Source organism: Brachycentrus maculatus, unplaced genomic scaffold (assembly GCF_059751285.1).
Source record: "Brachycentrus maculatus isolate JH-2025_06_01 unplaced genomic scaffold, ASM5975128v1 h1tg000068l, whole genome shotgun sequence".
Classification (NCBI taxonomy): Eukaryota; Metazoa; Arthropoda; class Insecta; order Trichoptera; family Brachycentridae; genus Brachycentrus; species Brachycentrus maculatus.
This window is the reverse complement of record NW_028280822.1, coordinates 532,256-552,783: the sequence shown is the minus strand read 5'-3', so window position 1 is coordinate 552,783 and position 20,528 is coordinate 532,256. Positions and strand designations below refer to the sequence as shown.

At 31.2% G+C, this 20,528-nt stretch overlaps 2 protein-coding genes across 2 annotated transcripts in view; both read right to left on the bottom strand.

The window, feature by feature from the left end:
- Positions 1-2,419: 2,419 nt before the first annotated feature.
- On the bottom strand, positions 2,420-15,887 carry LOC148311288 (uncharacterized). The gene is made up of 5 exons (XM_088256837.1): positions 15,744-15,887; positions 9,840-10,021; positions 8,283-8,425; positions 8,065-8,148; positions 2,420-6,035 (listed from the first exon to the last, which is right to left on the bottom strand). The coding sequence occupies exons 1-5, from the start codon at positions 15,884-15,886 to the stop codon at positions 5,904-5,906; spliced, it is 684 nt and encodes a 227-aa protein (XP_088112963.1). The 5' UTR covers position 15,887; the 3' UTR covers positions 2,420-5,903.
- A 187-nt stretch (positions 15,888-16,074) lies between these two features.
- LOC148311287 (uncharacterized) overlaps positions 16,075-20,528 on the bottom strand; it is a 160,530-nt gene continuing 156,076 nt past the window's right edge. Inside the window, exons 3-6 of the mRNA XM_088256817.1 lie at positions 17,996-18,123; positions 16,618-17,524; positions 16,400-16,528; positions 16,075-16,295 (exon numbers count right to left, since the gene is read on the bottom strand). Of these exons, the coding sequence (XP_088112943.1) occupies positions 16,075-16,295; positions 16,400-16,528; positions 16,618-17,524; positions 17,996-18,123 (1,385 nt within the window). The remainder of the gene's footprint in view (positions 16,296-16,399; positions 16,529-16,617; positions 17,525-17,995; positions 18,124-20,528) is intronic.

Below are 20,528 nucleotides of genomic sequence, written 5' to 3'. Positions count from 1 at the left end.
ATTGTGAAGAGAATTGACATATTTTTAAAATAATGAGCGTCGTTTTTGGTGATTGAATTTAGAAAATAAATTTATATATCAAAATTTTTAAGATATTCCATCGATTAGGCATTTTGAACAATCAGTATTTTAGAAAATTTATATTATCGTTAACAAAAATAATTATTAACAGTCGTAAACAGTGATAGAATATTAAATAAGCTCGCTAAAGAAATATAAGTTTTTCCTTTCGGGAGCTACGATTATTTTCTTATGTAGGTTCGTTAAACGATTAAATCATTTATATTTTTCTTAATAAACAACTCAACATATCTACAGCTTTTTGCGTACGATAATAATTTCCCAGATTTTTAACAGTTGAATATGAATAAATATTGGTAAATACTATATTATATATAAACTCAATAATGAGAGATTTTTTTTCGTGAAAGTAAATCTTTTTTCTAAGGTCCTTTTGTTTTGAGCACCAAATAACTCCCTACAAATCTATTTATACTAAATTTTCCTACTTCTTTCAGGAAAGCTATACAATTATTCAGTTTATATGTTTTCCTAACAGGAAAATGGCTTTTTATTACGCCTGAAGTCTCCTTAATATTTATTTGGCACAAATAACAATATTTAATTTTTATCCACCATAAAAAAGCGTGTACAATATGGTTTAATAAAAATATTAATTTAGTACACAAATTTTTTTGCTGTAAAATTATTCTTATCCAGAAAAAAATATGTTTATTGTGTTATGTATATAGGAATAATATATTCGTAGGTTCGACAGACACAATCGTAGTTCCAAAACGCGAGTGACAGGATTTATTAGAATATTTCACTGTCTGCTATTCTGAAGTAAACATAGTTTTATTATATTCAGTTATGTGGTTCTATACTCTCTAAATACTTAGCGAAAATATGACCAATTGTTTCTCGAATATTTGGCGTTTTGGATATGCGATTGTTCTACTTGTCAATATTATTCCCGTAGAAGAAAGAGATACGGATATATGTATGTATTTCAGTGAAAATTTCACTCAAAAGGGATAATACAATAATATTATATTGTTTCAACATTTACAAGCTGGTTTTGCAGTCTTGTGGTGTTCTTGAATACTTCATTTGAGTAAATCATTTATGTTATGGACACGAACATATTTTCATGCAATTAATTATATTTTACTAAGCTTAAATATCGAGTTTTATCCTTAACTAGTTACATTTATAACTGTGGCCATCAAAAACGATTTCTCCTTTGAACATAAAGCAAATACGTGATAATCGTATTATTTCAAGAAGCGAAATGTGAAAATTAAAAAAATCAAATTTTCAGATCGTGTCATCGGCCATGTCATCCATGAATCCAGGACTCGTGATAGAAAAACAACCTACAAATAATTAGAAATAACTTTAAAAATAGCTAAAAAAACCAGTAAGCACAAATAATTGTAAAGTTAAAATTGTAAATATGTGTAAAATGAAATAAAGAGATATGGCACAAGGTGGATAATTTGTTTACCTCATACTTAACATTAAATAAAATACATATCATATGTATGCAGTATTTTTTATTTAACCATAAGCAAATCCAATGTCACGTTAGTATACTATGTCAACTGTTACTATTATATCCCATTAAGTGATTCACTTTGCCTCCATATAGAGGCGATCAAAGTAACACTGCATACATATGATGCAGTGCCCTTTACATCATTGTGGGCGAATGGGTTAGAAGACGAAGAACGTATGTTATTCATTAAACATGATAAGTGTATACCTTTCAATGATGATGATCACAGAATGATCGTTTATTACTGGGGTGAGTGATTTATCATGGTAACAATATTAAAATTTAATTGAAAACATTAATCTAATACAATAATACTACATAGATTCACGTTTTTCCCGCTAAAACACACATTTAGACGAAATGTATCGTACGCAAATTTGTATGAAATTATTCCATTAAAAAATGCAGCAATATGATTTAGATCAAAAGTAATGGAATATATTTCATGAAATGCGTTTATTTCCCAATGGCACTTCTTGGTTAAGATTATTTCTCAAATTACATAATACAGATAAATATGTATATATGTATATATATATATATATATATATATATATATATATATATATATATATATATATATATATATATATATATATATATATATATATATATATATATATATATATATATATATATATATATATATATATATATATATATATATATATATATATATATATATATATATATATATATATATATATATATATATATATATATATATATATATATATATATATATATATATATATATATATATATATATATATATATATATATATATATATATATATATATATATATATATATATATATATATATATATATATTTGCATCCAATGGGTACAAGTTGGCGTATATTTTTATTATTATATGTTTAACTTAAATCATATCATAGTTAAACAAAGTTTACAAGTTTATAGTTTATTTATAGCTACACATTTATAATGTTATTACTTATATAAAAGGGCAAGAAAACTACAAATTTAATTTTAAACATCTCTGATGCTATTTTATTTAGTATCAAACAAGCAAAAATGTTCTAGCGCGTATATTTCATGTACAAATACATCAACTTCTTAATGAAAATTTTATGTTATTTTAAAAATAATAATAAGATTTAAAATTCAATTCAGAGAATAAACGAATATCATTTTAAATGTTTATGAAAATTGTGCCGCTTGATCCAATACCTTGTAAATACATTTACTTACTAAACATCAAAAATATTATTTTTTATATTACTTTTTAAAAGTATACATAATTTAATGTAGATTAAACTGTACTAAATATCAACGTATCTAAATTTTTGGCTAGTATTTTAGCTGGTTTGATTCTCGACTAGTCTAGAATATATATATCTATATGTATGCATATGTACATAATACACCTACTGCCGCAAAACACTCGGTGTGTTAGCAGATAAATACATCATAATTATCGACCCCTGAGTGTTTTCAATGTTTCACCTTTTTACGGAAGGTTTAAGATGTTGGCTATTATAAATGAATCTCCAGCTTTCGGTATAAAAATATTTGTTGGAAGATACGACCAAAACGCGAGCTTTTTTCAAATACTAATTATTTTATTTCTACACAAGATGGTCAAATATAATAAATACTCATCGGAAGGTCGGAAAGTTTAACAGCAAGGTCACAAATGCTTTTTCATCACAGTGCTGGGTATTATGATGTTATAAATACAGTAAACCCCTCTATATATACCGCGTTGTCAAAGGTAACGTCATAGGGGGTTGATGTTTTTGAATTGTAGGTATTTTAATTTTAAATGACTCATTTTAGTCTTTTCCGCTGGTTAAAACGTAAAAATACAATTTAAAAAATTAACCCCTTATAACATTTCATCTGATACGGTACCTATCTCAACGTTATAGGGGGGGTTACTCTATAATTTAGAAACCTTAAATGTTTCCAATGATGACGTATCTTTGCGTGAGCAAGGGAATATTTAAAACTCCAAAAAATCTTACGATGAAGTGCAATACAATTATCCCTAACAATTTTATCAGCATCATAAATTGATGAATCGTACATTTTATTGTTTCAATCACGTTTTATCCACATTTTGTTACAATCTAAACCATAAAGCAACAGTAGTATTAGACAATGCATAATATATTTTCAGATTCATTCGGAATACACTGCACTAACACAAGTTAGGTAGAGATTGTAGGCAGAGAGGATAGAACGCTACACCGCTCTACCTTTACAAAACAATCTTCGCCTCTTTCACGTTCATGTATATCCTATTATATACCCGCCAATTATTTCAACTCTTGACCTGACCACTTTTCAAAATTTCATCGATAATATTTATCGATAATTTTTTGAACACATCAATCTTCATTTTATCGATAACATTTGGATTGAGTAGATAAGTCAGCCGCGCATTCTTTCCTTATAAATATTACCATTCGAACATCTATCGTGCAACCTTTTGACGCACATTTATCCGAGGGAGCACATTTCGACTGAAATCAGTCTAATGTCATCCTTCTTTTCTTCACTTCCATACATTAGGGTTAGGTTAGGACTCGTTGTGTACTGCCATTTTAGCTTTCGCTATATTTGCTATGGCTGATTTCAATGCGATATTCATGCTGTTCCCGCCATTTATTCTCCTTTCTATATCTTTATAGATCTTTCCATCCCTAGAAAACATACTTCTCAAATATCTACCTATGTATTAATTATAGACAGGAGCAAATCCAAAAATCTTAAGAAATGAGAGTGATGTACGAAAGTATGTCCGTACATGGACACATATTCGCATGCTTTTCGGGTACCTATATGAAACGTTTTTTGAATATCTCAAATGAGTGTTTTTATACATTCGTGGGGTAAGATTAGGCTTTTAATAACAGCATTTTTATTGAGACTGTTCTGATAATTAAACACACTATTTTTGTAAATATGTATCAGAAACTGTTACTTCCAATAAATATATAAATTTAACAGCTTAGAATTAGATATCTTAGCTAAAATTTTAAATTAAAAACAATTCTTTTGTATTTACATAGATTTGATAGATCGTATTGTACAATACAAAGAATCTAGGTGAATTATAAATATTAAAAAAAAAAAATTAATTACTTGCTCTCATAATAATAATACTGCTGCATGCTTCAGACAAACATTTTATTCAAAATTTTCAATTAACTTAGTAAATACCATCAGTTAATATGTTTTTTAGTAGGTACTGCATGTGTCACGCGTGTTCCGATGCACGGATAAGGGTTAAATGTACATACATGTGTTATGTGTGACACGTGATTCGCATATCAAGTGTCACACATAACACATGTAGTGTAATTATTTGGTTAGGTGAGGGTTATTATTAAGAGGGTGTAAAAATTCACATAAAATGTTTTCTTCATCCATAAAGATAGGAAATTATTTGGGTAGAAAATTTTGAACTTGCCCATTGAATTGAGTAAATAGTTATTATGGCGGAAATCATGTCGATTATTTTTAAAGAATTAAATATTTGTAAAATACCACTTATTGAGTATTATTTCATTACACACGACTAGTTTCGAAAATTACAGTTTTACTAATCACCTGTCGATAAAAACATTGAAGTTTTCAAAACTAGTCGTGTGTTCAATGAAATAAAACATAAGTGGTAATATAAAAGTGTTGAATTAAAAATAAATCAACATTTCATTTCACACAGTTAATGCCGAATCAAGAAAAAAGGAAATCTTGTCATTGTTTTAATAAATCGTTTGATGTTTGACACTTGTAACGTTTTCGTTAAAAATCGAACAAACTTTTTGGACAATCTAATGATTAGCGATATTTACTAAGTTAAGTTCAATTTTGAAATTTAAAGTTTGTAAATAAGCACTTTTTGTAAAAATCGATTGTGACACGTATTTCTATGCAATCCGCATCATTTTCAAATACGGTGTTTGAAAATGATGCGAAATGCATCGAAACATTGTCACAATTGATTTTAAGAAATAGTAGTATTCAACAAGTAAAACTTAAATTAAAAATGCATAGATTTTAACATAAAATGACTGCCGAATCAATTAATGAAATTCAAATATAAAAACTGACTGCCGAATATATTCATCTTTTAAATTTTATATAATAACATTTAAAAATATTTAAAGTCAATATACTGTTAAGAGCGTTATTATCTATGTTAGGATCACGATCCTGCGTTGACTTATTTTACGTAAAATTATTTTTGAAGTTGAACATCATGTCTTGTAATCTAACTCTCTGTTAGGGTTTTGAGTATTTTGATTTATGCTCCATCATTTCGGAGTTTGGAATATGTCAATTTTGACGCTCAACTATTCTCCTTGTCAGACGTTCATAGCATAGTAGAGAGAGTGGTGGTGCGGCGGTGGGGGGGCGGTGGGGGATGCGGAGGGGGCGGGCGCCCCTTCCGGCGCCCCCCGGACCGACCCTGCTGGCTGATACAACGGAGGCTGTACCTAAAAATATTTCAAATAAACATTATATCCAAAATTACATCCATAATATTAATTGTGGAGGTCCGCACCAAAAAGTTACATTTCCAATATTGCACAAAAATAATTTAAATGCAAATCTGTTCTGTTTACTGTATTCAATCTAAATATTAATTAAAGTTGCGACAAAACGTGACCAATCCCGTGTTACACCAATATGAAATCATTAAATCGCACCAGAAGGTAACAATTTTACAAGCTAGAATTCCTGATTTCTTAAAATCATTGAAAATGGAAGTTATATCCAAAATATTAATTGTGGGGGATAATTGAATAATAGAAATCTTTATTCGGACCTTTACAAATTTTTTTTTTCAGTGGAAAAGATGATATCTTTCAAGTGGCTGCCACTAGTGTTCATACACATTTGTGTTCGTTTTAACAATCTGAATCAATCTAAAATAAAAATTAAGCTTTTGTACTGCGTAATGAAAAAAAATCGTTACTAGTTCTAGTTATATTGGCAATTTTGGTGGAACTGCATTTTATATAAGAATGAAAACTCAATAGCATTTCCACTTTTATTCCATTTGACCAGCGACATGGTTTACACCGGTGAAATCAATCCAATAATGGTAATGACAAAACCTGGTCAGTAGTCAAATTAAATACAAGTGGTAAAGCTAAGTAGTTGATGTTTCATTATTATATAAAAACACTTATTTTTGAAAACTGTTTCTAATCAAATAAATAGCTATAACTATTAAAAATAAAACTATGAAAAACAAGGTTAACAAAAAAGGAATGTAACTGAGTTCTAATAATATCAATGCAAATATTGTTAATGGAATAAATATTTTGGAAACTAGATAAATAGTTTAATAGTCAGTATACTTAAGCAAATCATTTTTTTAGAGAATTTTGATATCAAATGAAATGTGTCTCAAAAATAAATGTATGTATACTAATTGTAACGTTGTTAAAATACAATGATCCTGATGTTTTGCAGTATAAAGTGCTATGTTTAAAAAATAAAAATAACTTCGTTATAATACATCAATTTAAAAAGCAATTTAAAAATTTCGTCCGCCTCCGTAGTGTAATGGTCAGCACGCTCGGCTACCGTTCTGGAGGTTCCGGGTTCGATTCCCAAAGGGGGTAAAATAAATATAAGTGATTTTTTTCACTGTAATATTTATTCAATATTATTACCCTGGACTGGTACCCGAAGCGGAGGGCTGATCACCTTTCCTTCATGTGTAAACGATCATGATAACACTGCGTTTATATGACGCAGTGCCCTATGCATCATTGGGTTGCGGATAAGGGCTTAAAAAAAACTTAGACTTTAACATCAACAAAAAAAAAACTTTTTAGAATTATCTATTCCTATATTCCAATTAGTTAACGTATATCTTGTATAAAATAAATGTATGTTATTATTAGTATCAAAATAAATAAGTCGATAATATGGGACTGACAATAATTCAGAAATCATGCTTGTAATCAAAATAATATTTACGACTCCTGTAAACTGAAATGAAAATAAAAAATCTGGGCTCCTTGAAGAAATTTTCAGCACGATCTCTAAAAGAGATTTTTTCGCGCGGAACTTGTACATTTATAGATTGGTAAGAGAAACACTGAAGGTTACCTAGAAATATATTGGGATATTGGAATTATCTCCCCCCAGCTCTGCGCTCCCGGGAGCGGCCTGGTACAAAGGAGGCTGTACCTGCAACACGAAATATCTCGTAAGGGATAAGAGACTGTAATGTATGTATATTTCTGTAAAAAAAAAACCCTTGTTTATTAGCCAAATTGACGAGCCAAATACACTTATTAATACATTTTTCATAGTGTAATTTTCATTGTATTTAATAACATGAGATAACTCATTTCTTAGGAGTCCCAGAGAAAAAAATAAGGATTATTAATGATAATATTTTTGCCAAATTGTACAAATGATAATCAATGGTATGGATATGCTAAATTACTTAAAAAGCCAACTCATAAAGGATCTCTACATTTGTATTTTTAGAATATGGATTACCTTTTCCGAATAGCATATCATGTGTCTTGCAACTGGACGAGCTGGTACACTGCGTATATGGGCCATTGGGGCCGAGCAAGTTATCTGAAAAGATGAATCTTAATTTAACTATTCTACATTATACTTTTATCGTTCTATCGACCGTGAAAATCTACGTTGAAATTAAGTCTTTATTTTTTTTAGTAATACTCGAAATGTTCAATTAAAAATGATTTTACCTGCATTGGTATTCCCGTTTGCTGATAGGGCATGTTTACCATCTGTTGAGGATTATGAGTATGCTTCAGGTGTGCCGTGGACTCCTTAGGAACTTGATGCTGGTGCTGATGCTGATACTCAGGCTGAGATCCATTTTGCTCAACTAGAAACAATTCACAGTAATATACCTTGATTACCTGAACTCACACGAGGAATTCCAAGAAAGTCTTCAAGATCGAATCTTTATTGATTTTTCAGGGGAAAAAAGTAAATAAAAACTGAGGAATAAAGTAATAAGGAATCAAAATAATCGATAATATGAGAAGATATGCATAAATGTTTCAAGGGTTTTTAATGTATTAATACAGTGCAAGGTGGTGTTTTCTTCTCTATATATTTATCGTCATGGTAAGTTTTTATTTAAATAACAACAAAAAAAAAATATTAAGAAAATCAGTTAAATATTGCATATTGTTAATAATTTTTCTTACTTCCATAGTAAAGACTATTAATAATAATAATAATAAAGACTATTAAGACTATTGAAATAATAATAAAGACTATCAAAGACTATTAAAACAATGAAATATAATTTGGATAACACACAATTTAACTGGATCGTCACTTATGATGAATAACTGTTGTTTGATATTTAATTAGTATTTCGAAAGAAACTATGGTGTAGTATTTTACTTAAAACGACGATTACGCTATTATTGTGTAACTAAATTGAGGTAGTTTCCGATAATGTTTCTTTTGCAAGTTTTGCGCTGAAAACTCTATAGATGGCGTTGATGGTTGTGATTAAAATTTTACAAAGTACAATTTAAAAGTTTGTACCTCCTGGTTTGTTTTCTAACTATAAATAATTAACACGTTATTTACTTCTTTATTATTACAATACTGAGCATAAATTGGGGACAAAAAGATGCGTAACTTCATTTAATTATTTTCTGAATATTAAGGGTGGAAAAGCGATTTTTTGTAAATTACAAAATATTAATTGGTATTTTTTATTTAATCGGCATTTACTTTGTAGAATGACATGTTGTTTATTTTTTTGACACTTGCATAAAACCACTTATTGAGTTTTATATCATTACATACTAGTTTCGAAAACTAAAGTTGTTTTGATCGACATGTTAATAGTAAAACTATTCACCTGTCGATGAAAATGAATGTCGTTTTCGAAACTAGCCGTGTGTAATGATATACTGAATAAGTGATATTACACAAGTGTTTAATTAAAAAAATATATTATTTCGTGTTTTTGATACAATTAATGTTTTTTTTTTTTAATATTTATTATTCCATTTTGTTAAAAAGGTAGGTAGCTTTAAGGATGCAATATTTTTATTAAAATTATAGCATTTTTTCCTGTGCGAGTAATTTCCGGTTAGTGAAAACAACAGCGTTTTTATATTATTTATAGATTTGGCGTTTGATTAAATGTAAATATCAAAGACTGATTTTAGAGTCTACTGATTTTAGAGTTTACTAAAAAATTACGGTGAACAGAATTTCGAGATGGATTTTGAGGTAATACCAAAGTTCCCAATTTGATTGTGCGGACTTACCGGGAAGTGAGCTAGTGTGCGAGCCAGCGGCGAGTGTGTTGGAGTAGTGCGGCTGCAAGTTGGAGTACGGGATGAGCACCATGGTCTGGTGGTAGGAGCGAATGGGCGGCGGCGACTCGGGCCGGCGGTGGGCCCGCGAGTACGCGTGCATGTGCCCGGCGTACAAGTCCCGCTCGTTGCACCTAGAACGTCACACGTGTATATATATTTATTTATTTATATAATTAAACTTATGTACAGGAAATAAATATGTACATTGGCGGGCTTATTGCTAAAAAGCAATTTTCCCAACCAAAAACAGACTAGCGATATTGGTCAAAACGTTTGATACCAAATATAGCTGTTTGCAATCAGAGAGTAGATACGTATAGTACTTGAACGTTGAACGAAATACGTTGTCCAGGACAGAAGAACCTATAACCTGAGGACGAGGAGAGCTGACCCCAGCAGTCTGCAAGACAATAAGCTGGGATGCAGAAGAATGGGATGGGAAGAAGAAGGTAGATAGTGATTTAACATAAAAAAAACATAAAATACAAATTGATGATAAAAAGAAATAATGGCAAAGGAAAAAGGGAGTTTAGGGAAGGAGGTAGAGGGAAAAACTAAGGGAGGAGGTTTGATGGACAGTTACGATACTAATGATATATAGTAACGTCTCAATTGTTGGGTAATATATCCAAAATAAAACACGGTTTTTTGATTGAATTCTACATTTATTTATGTATACGTGACGCGTTTCGTCATCTTCTATGACGGTTTTTTGGATTGAATTCTACATTTATTTATGTATACGTGACGCGTTTCGTCTTCTTAGGACACTAACTGAGTGTTTGATAACTGAGTGTTTGATAATGTCCTAAGAAGACGAAACGCGTCACGTATACATAAATAATGTAGAATTCAATAAAAAAAATCGTGTTTTATTTTGGACATATTACCCAACAATTCAATATGGAATTCTACCAACTGTCTGCAGTTACAATAAATAAGTAACGTCTCAGACGTTTAATAAAAGTTATAGACAGCTGAGTATTGTCTTCATTATTGATGCATTAAGGGGATATTCGCAAACACAGAATTCAATCATCGGTCGATGTCATACGTCTCTTCACACACGGTTTTTTTTAAATATTGAATATTGGATATTTTTTTGGTTTTCAGAATATAAACCGATTTTTTCTTACTACCTAACTCCTTATCTTTCAATAACACATTTCTTTTCAATGCAAAAACGGTGTTTTTAGAAAAAAAAACAATTACCTAAAATTTTACCTGAATTTAGAGAAAATTAACTTGTGACTTAACTAATACCGGGCCTTAAGTAAGTAAGTACGTCTTCACTCGCACACTCGCCGGAGGTGAAAATAAATTCCGAAAAATAGGAAATAAAATGCTGTATCAATAATTGATCGATGACAGGATAAAACTATTAAACTATTTCAGACTATCAATCTCCCGTCCACCTCCCTGTTTATCTATTATGCTGGAGGTCCCAGGTTCAATTCCCAGAGGTAAAAATAAATATAAGTGATTTTACACTCTAATATTTATTTAATATTACCCTGGACTGGTCCCTGTAGCGCATGAGTGATCACTTTGCCTTCGTGTAAGTAACGATCAAAAGTGCGTGAATACGATGCAGTGCCCTATGCACTATTGGGTGTGAATATGGGTTAGAGGAAGAATTCAAGAGTTGATTCATTTGGGATTCGACTGAGAAGAACAGTACTTAGGTGAGGTGTTATGCCAGTTCAAATTTATACTTGACTGAACAAGCATCGTTAGGGCTGCATTTAAAGTGAGCGTTAACATTACATTTTACATTATTTTTTGACATCTCAACATGGATGAAGAAGAATATAGAAATCTGGGCATTTATGGGGCTTACGACCGTCATATGGTGTTTTAATTGATCACACGTGTAACATGCACCAATTCTACCAATTCTCAAATTCTTGGAAGTTCTATATATATATATATGAACCAATTTCTTTACATCTCACCAATATATGTCTCTAGTGAAGTTCTAGTGATTCAAGAACAAGGTTTCTAAATTGGTTCATATATATATATATATAGAACTTCCAAGAATTTGAGTAGTATGGTTGTCAATAATCGGTAGAATTGGTGAATGTTACACGTGTGTAAAGTGATCACTTAAACTAGCCTATGACGGTCGTCAGCCCCGTAAATGCCCAGACTTCCATATTCTTCTTCATCTTTGATGAGATTTCAAAAAATAAATCGAAACATAGTGTTTGAATTCACTAGAATTTCACTACACATACCTATCTATAGTGGGATGAGAGAAGATTTTTATTAAGCATAAACTCTTTCATTTGTATTGAGGTCCGAATCCTGTATTATATTCACATATTTGAGAAACGCGAGAAAATATCCTTTTAATTCTTTATTTTAGCTTATGATTTGACCAGTTCAATTATTTATAACATTTTGAGTTAAGTCATTTAATTTTAATAATGTGCCAAATATAAGTACACATTCTCTTTGTATGGGTCTATAGTATAAATGAGAGATAAGCCGGGATAGACAGTCGCGGTGGTAGATAGTTATTTTCCGAAGAAAATATTTTTGCTTGGAAAACCTAATGGCATATTAGTCAGATATACAGGGAGTTTGTACAATTTTCGACAAATTCGTTATTCTGCGTAGTTAACGCGTTATCTTTTCACTGCAATTCCAACCCTGGCTAGTAGAACACACATTTCTTCCTACTAAGGCTAATGTGAATTGCAAACATGAGAGTGCTTTTATATGCTACAACGGTTGCCTACGTGAGCTTTTATGAGTTTTTCCATACATTTTCATCTCTTTTTTGCTATTTTACGTTACGTGGTAACGTAGTTAGAAACAGTTTGTTCTTGTTTTTTTGAGCTATTTTGTACGATACATTATCAATTTAATTACTTTTTATATTATACAATAAACTATATTTTCGAATATTTAAGCAAAATTCGTGTTAAATATATATGAGTATATCAACTCCAGATCCTTTGACTTATTATTAAAGCCATTTAAGTATCATTTTAAGAACTTTGATTGGTTTTTTCTTTGAACCTCAACTCTCATCCTAACACTATCCATTCAATTACAGCTTGGCTTCATTCTAAAGAAACAGTCGAGCGATTTGGTTGAGTTTTGAAGATTTTACAATTAGGCTTTTAAGGGAAGACCAAAGTACGCATTTTTGTCGTATTTTACTATTTAACTTCCATAAAGAATAGAACGTGCCTCAATTTGCGTAAAGGTCTCATCAATCAAGAGTCTACATATCGCTCACTCCTTTCAAGAGCGTCATAAATAAAAAAAATGTCAATTTTCCGTTGTGCATGCTTCGGAATGCCCAGAAAATGTACTATATCCCAGCAAAAGAGGCATATTTTTAACTTAATATTTACCCGCTACAGGGCAGAAAATGTTGTTTTTGCTTTTTTAAGAAGTGGTATTGCTTAATTTTTTTTATATAAACTTGATTTTTTTCAAATGGAGAAAAAACCTTCAGGCTTAATCTAAAAAGATCTGTTGCACAGTGAAAAGTTCAATAAGTGGCTCGATATTTATTTTTAATACATTGTGTTATGTTTTTAAACTTTAAAAACGTTCTCCTGAAAAATCAAGTTTTTTTGTTTTATGACGTTCTTGAAAGGAGTGAGCGATATGATTACCCGAGGAAGGGAGGATAGGTAAACAAGTTCAATATTTGTGTTTCTCTTTAATCCTCTTCTTCTTTAAACCCTTATCTGCACCCGATGGTGCTTAGGGTACTGCATCATATAAACGCAGAGTTATCGTCAACACATGAAGCAAAGGTGATCAGCCCTCCGCTTCACGTAATTAATAAATGAATAAATATTATGGTGAAATTCACTTTTATTTATTTGACCCCCCCTGGGAATTGAACCTGGGATCTCCAGTAGGGTATCCGAGCGGGCAGACTCTCGTTAATTCATAAAAGTCAATTTATTGATTTGACGTAATCGTGTGGAAAACGATATCTTTTTGACGCGACTAAAAACTGGTGATAAAAATTGGATTGCTTTATGATGTCGTATTTTTGAGCTCTTGCCAAGGAATGTTAGAATTAATTCGAATGTGTAATACCAGCAATTCGACAGTTGGAACGAACCCATCATCCAAAAATGGCAAAAGCTCATTAATCTAAAATGACGATCTTTCATTGTGACAACGCGAGACTATCACAAGTTTGATCACCCGTCAAAATCGTTGTTGCTCGGATGGATAATGTTGCCACACCTATCGTACTAGTCCGACCTTGTGCCGTCAATTCCACGTGGTTCGCGCTCCCAAAAATGTTGGAATCCCACGAGACCGTAAAAAAGCACCTTGTTTAGTTTATCGCCGAAAAAGACAGGTTCTTTTATGAACAATGAATTATAAAACTAAATTGAAAATGGCAAAAGACCGTGGAAAAAAAATAGTTTATATTTATAATTAAAATGTAACTTTGTTTTAAAAATCCCTAAAAATATTTTATTATTACTTTTAAAACGTCTACCGATTTTGAAGCTAACCGCTTCTTTATCAAAACTGATTAATAATAATACTTAAAGAAGCGGTTACCTTCGAAACCGGTAGACATTATAATTAAGTTATAATAAAATATTTAAAGTGATCTTAAAAAAGTTACAGTTTAATTATAAAATTGGAAATCAAAAAGTTAAATTAAAGTTAATATTTCATTGATTATTATTTTTTAATTTTTAATTTTTTTATAAACAATTATTTTTACAAAATAGAGAAAAAATAAGTTACGTCTTTTCAGACAACTTTATATTTCTTTAATTCCAGAGCAATAGATTGTCCCTAACAAAACTGGAATAATTGTAGAAGCGGGTTTTAAACTTCTTCCGTTTACTCATTAGCTGATACAACCAACACACGACATGAAATAATTCTCGCCTTTCCATAACAGATCCATAGTGCTGGGCCAGACGGGAATATGTATATCATACATACAACGTGCGACTAGGGATGATACATTACTTGCTCAAGAGTATGCACAGCATGCTTGTCTGTCTTAGTTGTATAAACTATAGCAAATAAAAAGCAGGATTATTAACTTATTTGCTTAGTTTATATGATAACATAATAAAAATGATGGTTAGAAAATACACAAATATAAAATTGCAAAACTGAATCGTTTTTTAACATTTCTTAAATGATTTTAGCGTAACATCAGGAATTAGTATTGAAAAGTATTATTATTTCATTGACAGTAAATATGTAACAAATCGCTCACTCCTTTCAAGAACGTCATAAATCAAAAATCGACAATTTTCAGTTGTGCATGTTTTCAGAATGCTCAGAAAATGTACTATATCCCAGCAAAAGGGGCATATTTTTAACTTAATATTTACCCGCTACAGGGCAGAAAGTGTTGTTTTTGCATTTTGAAGAAAAGGTATTGTTTCATTATTTTTTTAAATAAACTTAACATTTTTCAAATGGAGAAAAAACCTTCAGGTTTTACCTAAACAGATTTGTTGCATAGTAAAAAGTTCAATAAGTGGCTTGATATTTATTTTTAAAACATTGTGTTATATTTTTAAACTTTAAAAACGCTCTCCTGAAAAATCAAGTTTTTTGATTTATGACGTTCTTGAAAGGAGTGAGCGAAATATATTTACTGTTAATGAAATAATCTCAAAAAGTGATTATGACATAGCGCAAAGTAATCAAATATCTATGCCCGAGCCCGTTCATTTGGCATAAGCTTTCAAATGGTCCAAAAATATTGTTACAAATTATTCGCTACAAAAAAAAAACAATTATGTTGATCCTTAACCTATTGTAAACACATAAATAATTTGAGTTCATCAGAAGTTGGAAGGAGAAAGTAAAGTGTAAAGTTAGACCAACCTGACATTTGAGTAGGTGAGACAATTCTGGTATATATTTTCGTGATGAGGATCCATCATGTGGTGCTGTGCTGTGTGCATCTCCCTTACTCCCTGATCCACCCTCTCCCTCTCACGACGTATGGGCTGTTGGAATTCCTCCATGGGCCTAGAGCGGAAAAAAATAATTGAATTAATGGTATTTTACAATTATTATTACAAAAATATTTATTTGATAGTATTGCAATGAGGAATTTGACATGTATGTAGATCAGTAAAATTTATATCCTCTAAACATTTAAGGTTATTTTTTTACGTTTGAGTAATTTTTTCTACTGAATTGAAATTGATTACTAAACCATTGGAATTACTCGCCTATTTTCAGTAGTATGGTGTAGCATGTGATCGTGTGGAGTCGGCATACTGAGGTTGGATTCAGAATAGTAAGGCCAGGAAATATGGCCTGGTCTGGTCTGAGCCTGCGCCATCAGCTGATTCTGCATTTGTTGCAGGATCTCGTTAGTAGACCCAAAACGAGGCTTTATACCGCGGACGGATGGACGGCGCTGGAAACCTGACATAAAAAATATAATTTTATAAAATAAAACAATAATAACGTCTGTCGAAAATAATCAATATTTTCAATTTTAATATTTATATGCTAAAAATATAACTCACCGTAGTCATCTTGATCATCTTCGTCACTATTATCAGCTGACGCTTGTTGGGTGTAACGCTTCCTTAGGCGTTCCGTCCTTGCAGCTTCTTGTTGTACAAATCTTGCTAACTCGTCTCCTTCCCCAGCACCTTAAGTAATAATGAACATTAATATTTCAGATTAACAGCAGATGGAATATGAACAAACAAAACACAAATTGTATGGTATCAGTGCGCACCTGGTGTTCCGGCGAGTACGTCTGGTGCAGGTCGATCCAACACGGAGTCGATATCGCCAGAAGAATACTCGGTACTAGCCGAACCTTGAGACATCCTATCCCCTGGGCGAGAATTTCCTAAGGTCAATGGTTTGTCCGACTGAGGAATGATAAGCACTCCACTCCCCTCTTCGATACATTCTGGTATACGATCTTGGCGTTTTGGGAATATGTCCGTAAGTTTCTTATAAGTGGATGACGTGGACGAGCAACTGGAAGCACTGCTAGAGCTGGACGAAGGAGAGAAACATTTAGATTGCACCTGCGTCGGAGGGTGCGAGTCTTCCGTAGAACTTCCTCTTTCAACATTACTCCCTTTTTGCTCCTCCGTTCCATCTTCATCTTCTATGTTGCATGTGAGCATTTTTATCCTCTCAGAAAGGGACGTGTCATTCTTTGGTGGTGTTTTCTTGCGCGGTTCGATTTTGACCAGTGATCTTCTAAGAGTATTTCTATCAATAGTTCGACGTACGGTGAGATCTTCGTCTCTGTACGAAGTTGGAAGCTTGGAGCGCTTTCCTTCCTCGAAGGCTCTGAGTGATTCGGCAGTAACCAGGTACTGCTTATCATCTGGTCGCTGGGGAGGAGACACAAAGTGGGGTCCAGCGGGAAACAGTTGGCGCACCGCAGAGTTAGGTCGCAAGCTGTTATTGGACAGCAGGTGGTTTCCAAGTTTAAAGGATAGAGTCAGCTCTTGCGGTTTGGTGGGCGAGTCGGGACGCTCCTGCGCGTCACTCGGTTCATCCACGGAAGACAATAGCGACAGAGAGTCGCTTTGTGAAGAATTTGGTTCGCTGAAGCGCACAGCTCGGCCTGCTCGTCCTTCTTCGTCGCTTGCAGAGTTGCTGAAGCTGGTATTTTCCTCGGCCTGCAATGTCCAAAGCGTTTGAATATGACAGTTCTAATAAACATTTAGTATTATATTTAAAAAATACAATTAACTTTTTATCAATCGCAACGCATCAAATATCGCTAACAACTAACGCACAATAAGCAATTTGTTACAGAAGGTTGTTTATATAAGCGAGTAATATTAACCAGGAAACAAATATGTACATTCATTTTCGTGTTACGTTTTCAACTATGAGGACCTCCAGAAAATAAGAGGTATTCAATGACTTGAAAGCTTAACACGACACATTTATTTTATTTTATACGAAATTATAACATCGAGTAGACATAGAACCATTATAAAAAATATGTATTTTGACAATAATTATATATTTTGTACCGGATATAATTCTCTATGTAGAAATATCACTTGCATAAGAGTCGCCGTTTAGGAATATTAAAAAATATTTAAATAAATTTTCGCAATTTATTTGAGGTTCCATCCTACCTGTTCGGGAGGAGGTATATCCATGGAAGCTTTCCACAGCCTTCCACCCTTGAGAATGCCTCCAAGTCGCATCGGGGAACTATGTTGTTCTCCAGGAACTTCGGTTTGCCTCCCCTCCATAGGCTCATCTGCAAATAATTGTATAAAGTTAATTTTTTTTTTAGAAAATAACTAAATATTATCGCTTCACATTCAATAGGTCACGTATTCAACACGTAATTTGTATAAAGTTACAAAATAAATTAAAAACAACATATAAGTAACGTTCAAGTGCTTCTATTTACCAACAAGTGCTTATATTTTGGTATATCAATATTGTTTTCAGACATTTTCAATAGGTAATATTGTTTAAATCAATTATTACATATTTAAATTAAAAGCTTGACTCTTGTCTGTAGAGTGCCCTCCCATCTCTCTGTCCAACGCAAGGTTTTTCAGACCCTCATACTTCACCCTTACCGCATAATAGGCTGACATAAAAATTCGTATATTTAAAAAAATATATATGGAACATGTTAGTACAATTTAAAGATTAATGTTTTGTGAGATTTAAAGAAAAAAAAAGAGTTTCCATGAAGTATTTTTAGCTTGAGATAAACATTTTTTTGATAATTTAGATAAAAACCTCTTATTTTTAATAATGATTACACGTAACAAACTTTGGAATGATAATAATGTTAGATGATTTGTTGGATATTTTATAAAATTATGTTGTTAAAAATAATTTTAATTATCAGAAATTGATTGAATTTATTTCATTAAAATTTACAATGAGTGAGAAATATATATGGATGATGGAGAATACTTTTATAGATCGTTTATTGAGATTCCTAGCTTTAAGCCTCAATGTCGTATCGGTTGACTTTCAAACAAACTGAGGATTTCCATAATTCGAGTATCTTATCCGAGAGTCATTACGAGTTGGTCGTCTGCAATTGTTTTATAATCCTTTAGGCAACAGATAAGACCTAAAGATTATGCAACGAACCGTCCATCTGTCGAAAGCTTAAATATTAATTATTCATCCCCTGACGCTGAAGTTAGCCATTTATCTCAGAACTTTATTCCAAAAGACGGTCACCATTAATAATTATTGAATTTCACTATTTTTAATTCACTTATAACGTATTAGAGTGTAAGTATTTAAAAAAAGTTATAAATAGTTCATCGATACATATCGAAACGGAATTTATTGTAATTCCTATCCTACCAAGGTTTGGCAATTTTACAAAAGCCACTTTTTAGGGCTATGTGATACAACTTTAACATTTCACTAAGGTCTATAAAAGGTTTCTGTAAGGAAGTCAAAACGTTGGCAAAAGAAAATGGTATATCTTAAAAATTTAATTTACATACTTTTATTAATACAATAATAGTGGTGAAATTCTACGTTCATACTCGTATTTGTAAATTATCTTATGATATTATTTGTAATTCATTATTTTCATATTTTATTAAAAATTATAGAAGACTACGTATCAATTCAAAGCATCGCTTTCTACAAAAAGCAAATAAATAAACCTTTAACGAAATGGCTGATAATTTAAAGGTTAAAAATTAATGAAAATAAATTTATTATATTTATCATATAAATTAAGTAATAAGGTCCGTTTTATAATATTGTTTAGGTTATTATTATTTTCTTTTTTTGCCAGATATCAATAAATGTAAAAAACACTTTTTTTTTGTTCAATACATTCCACTTGATGGTTGATAGTTCATTTTTACTCCTTCCTATAAACCGATTAAGTAGAGCTTTCCCCTATACGGAGTAGAAAATATGTTATTTAGATATAGGGCGCGTTAATCATTGAATGTAGGAACGGGGAGGATTATTGAACATGCATTCTAGAGTTTGAATTTACTGTCAGAGAAGCACCTGAACGTACCTTTCTGAACCACCGGAGTTTCCCTTATGATTTTCCGCTCCGTCTCCGTCGTAAGGGAAACAGTCTCCACCGTACACCGCTGTTCCTCTGTACACAACACAGATAATAACGAGTTAAACAAATGAAATGCCAGGTGGTTGAATAAACAATGAACCATAAAGTAGAATGGCAGTTTACAATCGCACATTGAACATTTGGATTAACGCGCACAAAACAGCAAAGTGATGCAATTATATCAATGCTAAATAATATCGAATCAAATCATTACTTTTTATATTTAATACAGTAAAAATTTAAACACAATTCGTTTTTCTAAAAAGTTAAAGATAAATTTTTAAACGTTTTGAAACATGAGAATGATGATTTCGTATTTAATAATAAAATAATATTTCACATTTTGAAAGTTTAACTTTCAAGTTTGTATTATTATTATTATCATAGATATTTCATATGTTGCTCTTTTATATGCAAACTCGTATATATATATATATATATATATATATATATATATATATATATATATATAAACATATATATATATATATACACATATATATATATATATATATATATATATATATATATATATATATATATATATATATATATATATATATATATATATATATATATATATATATAAC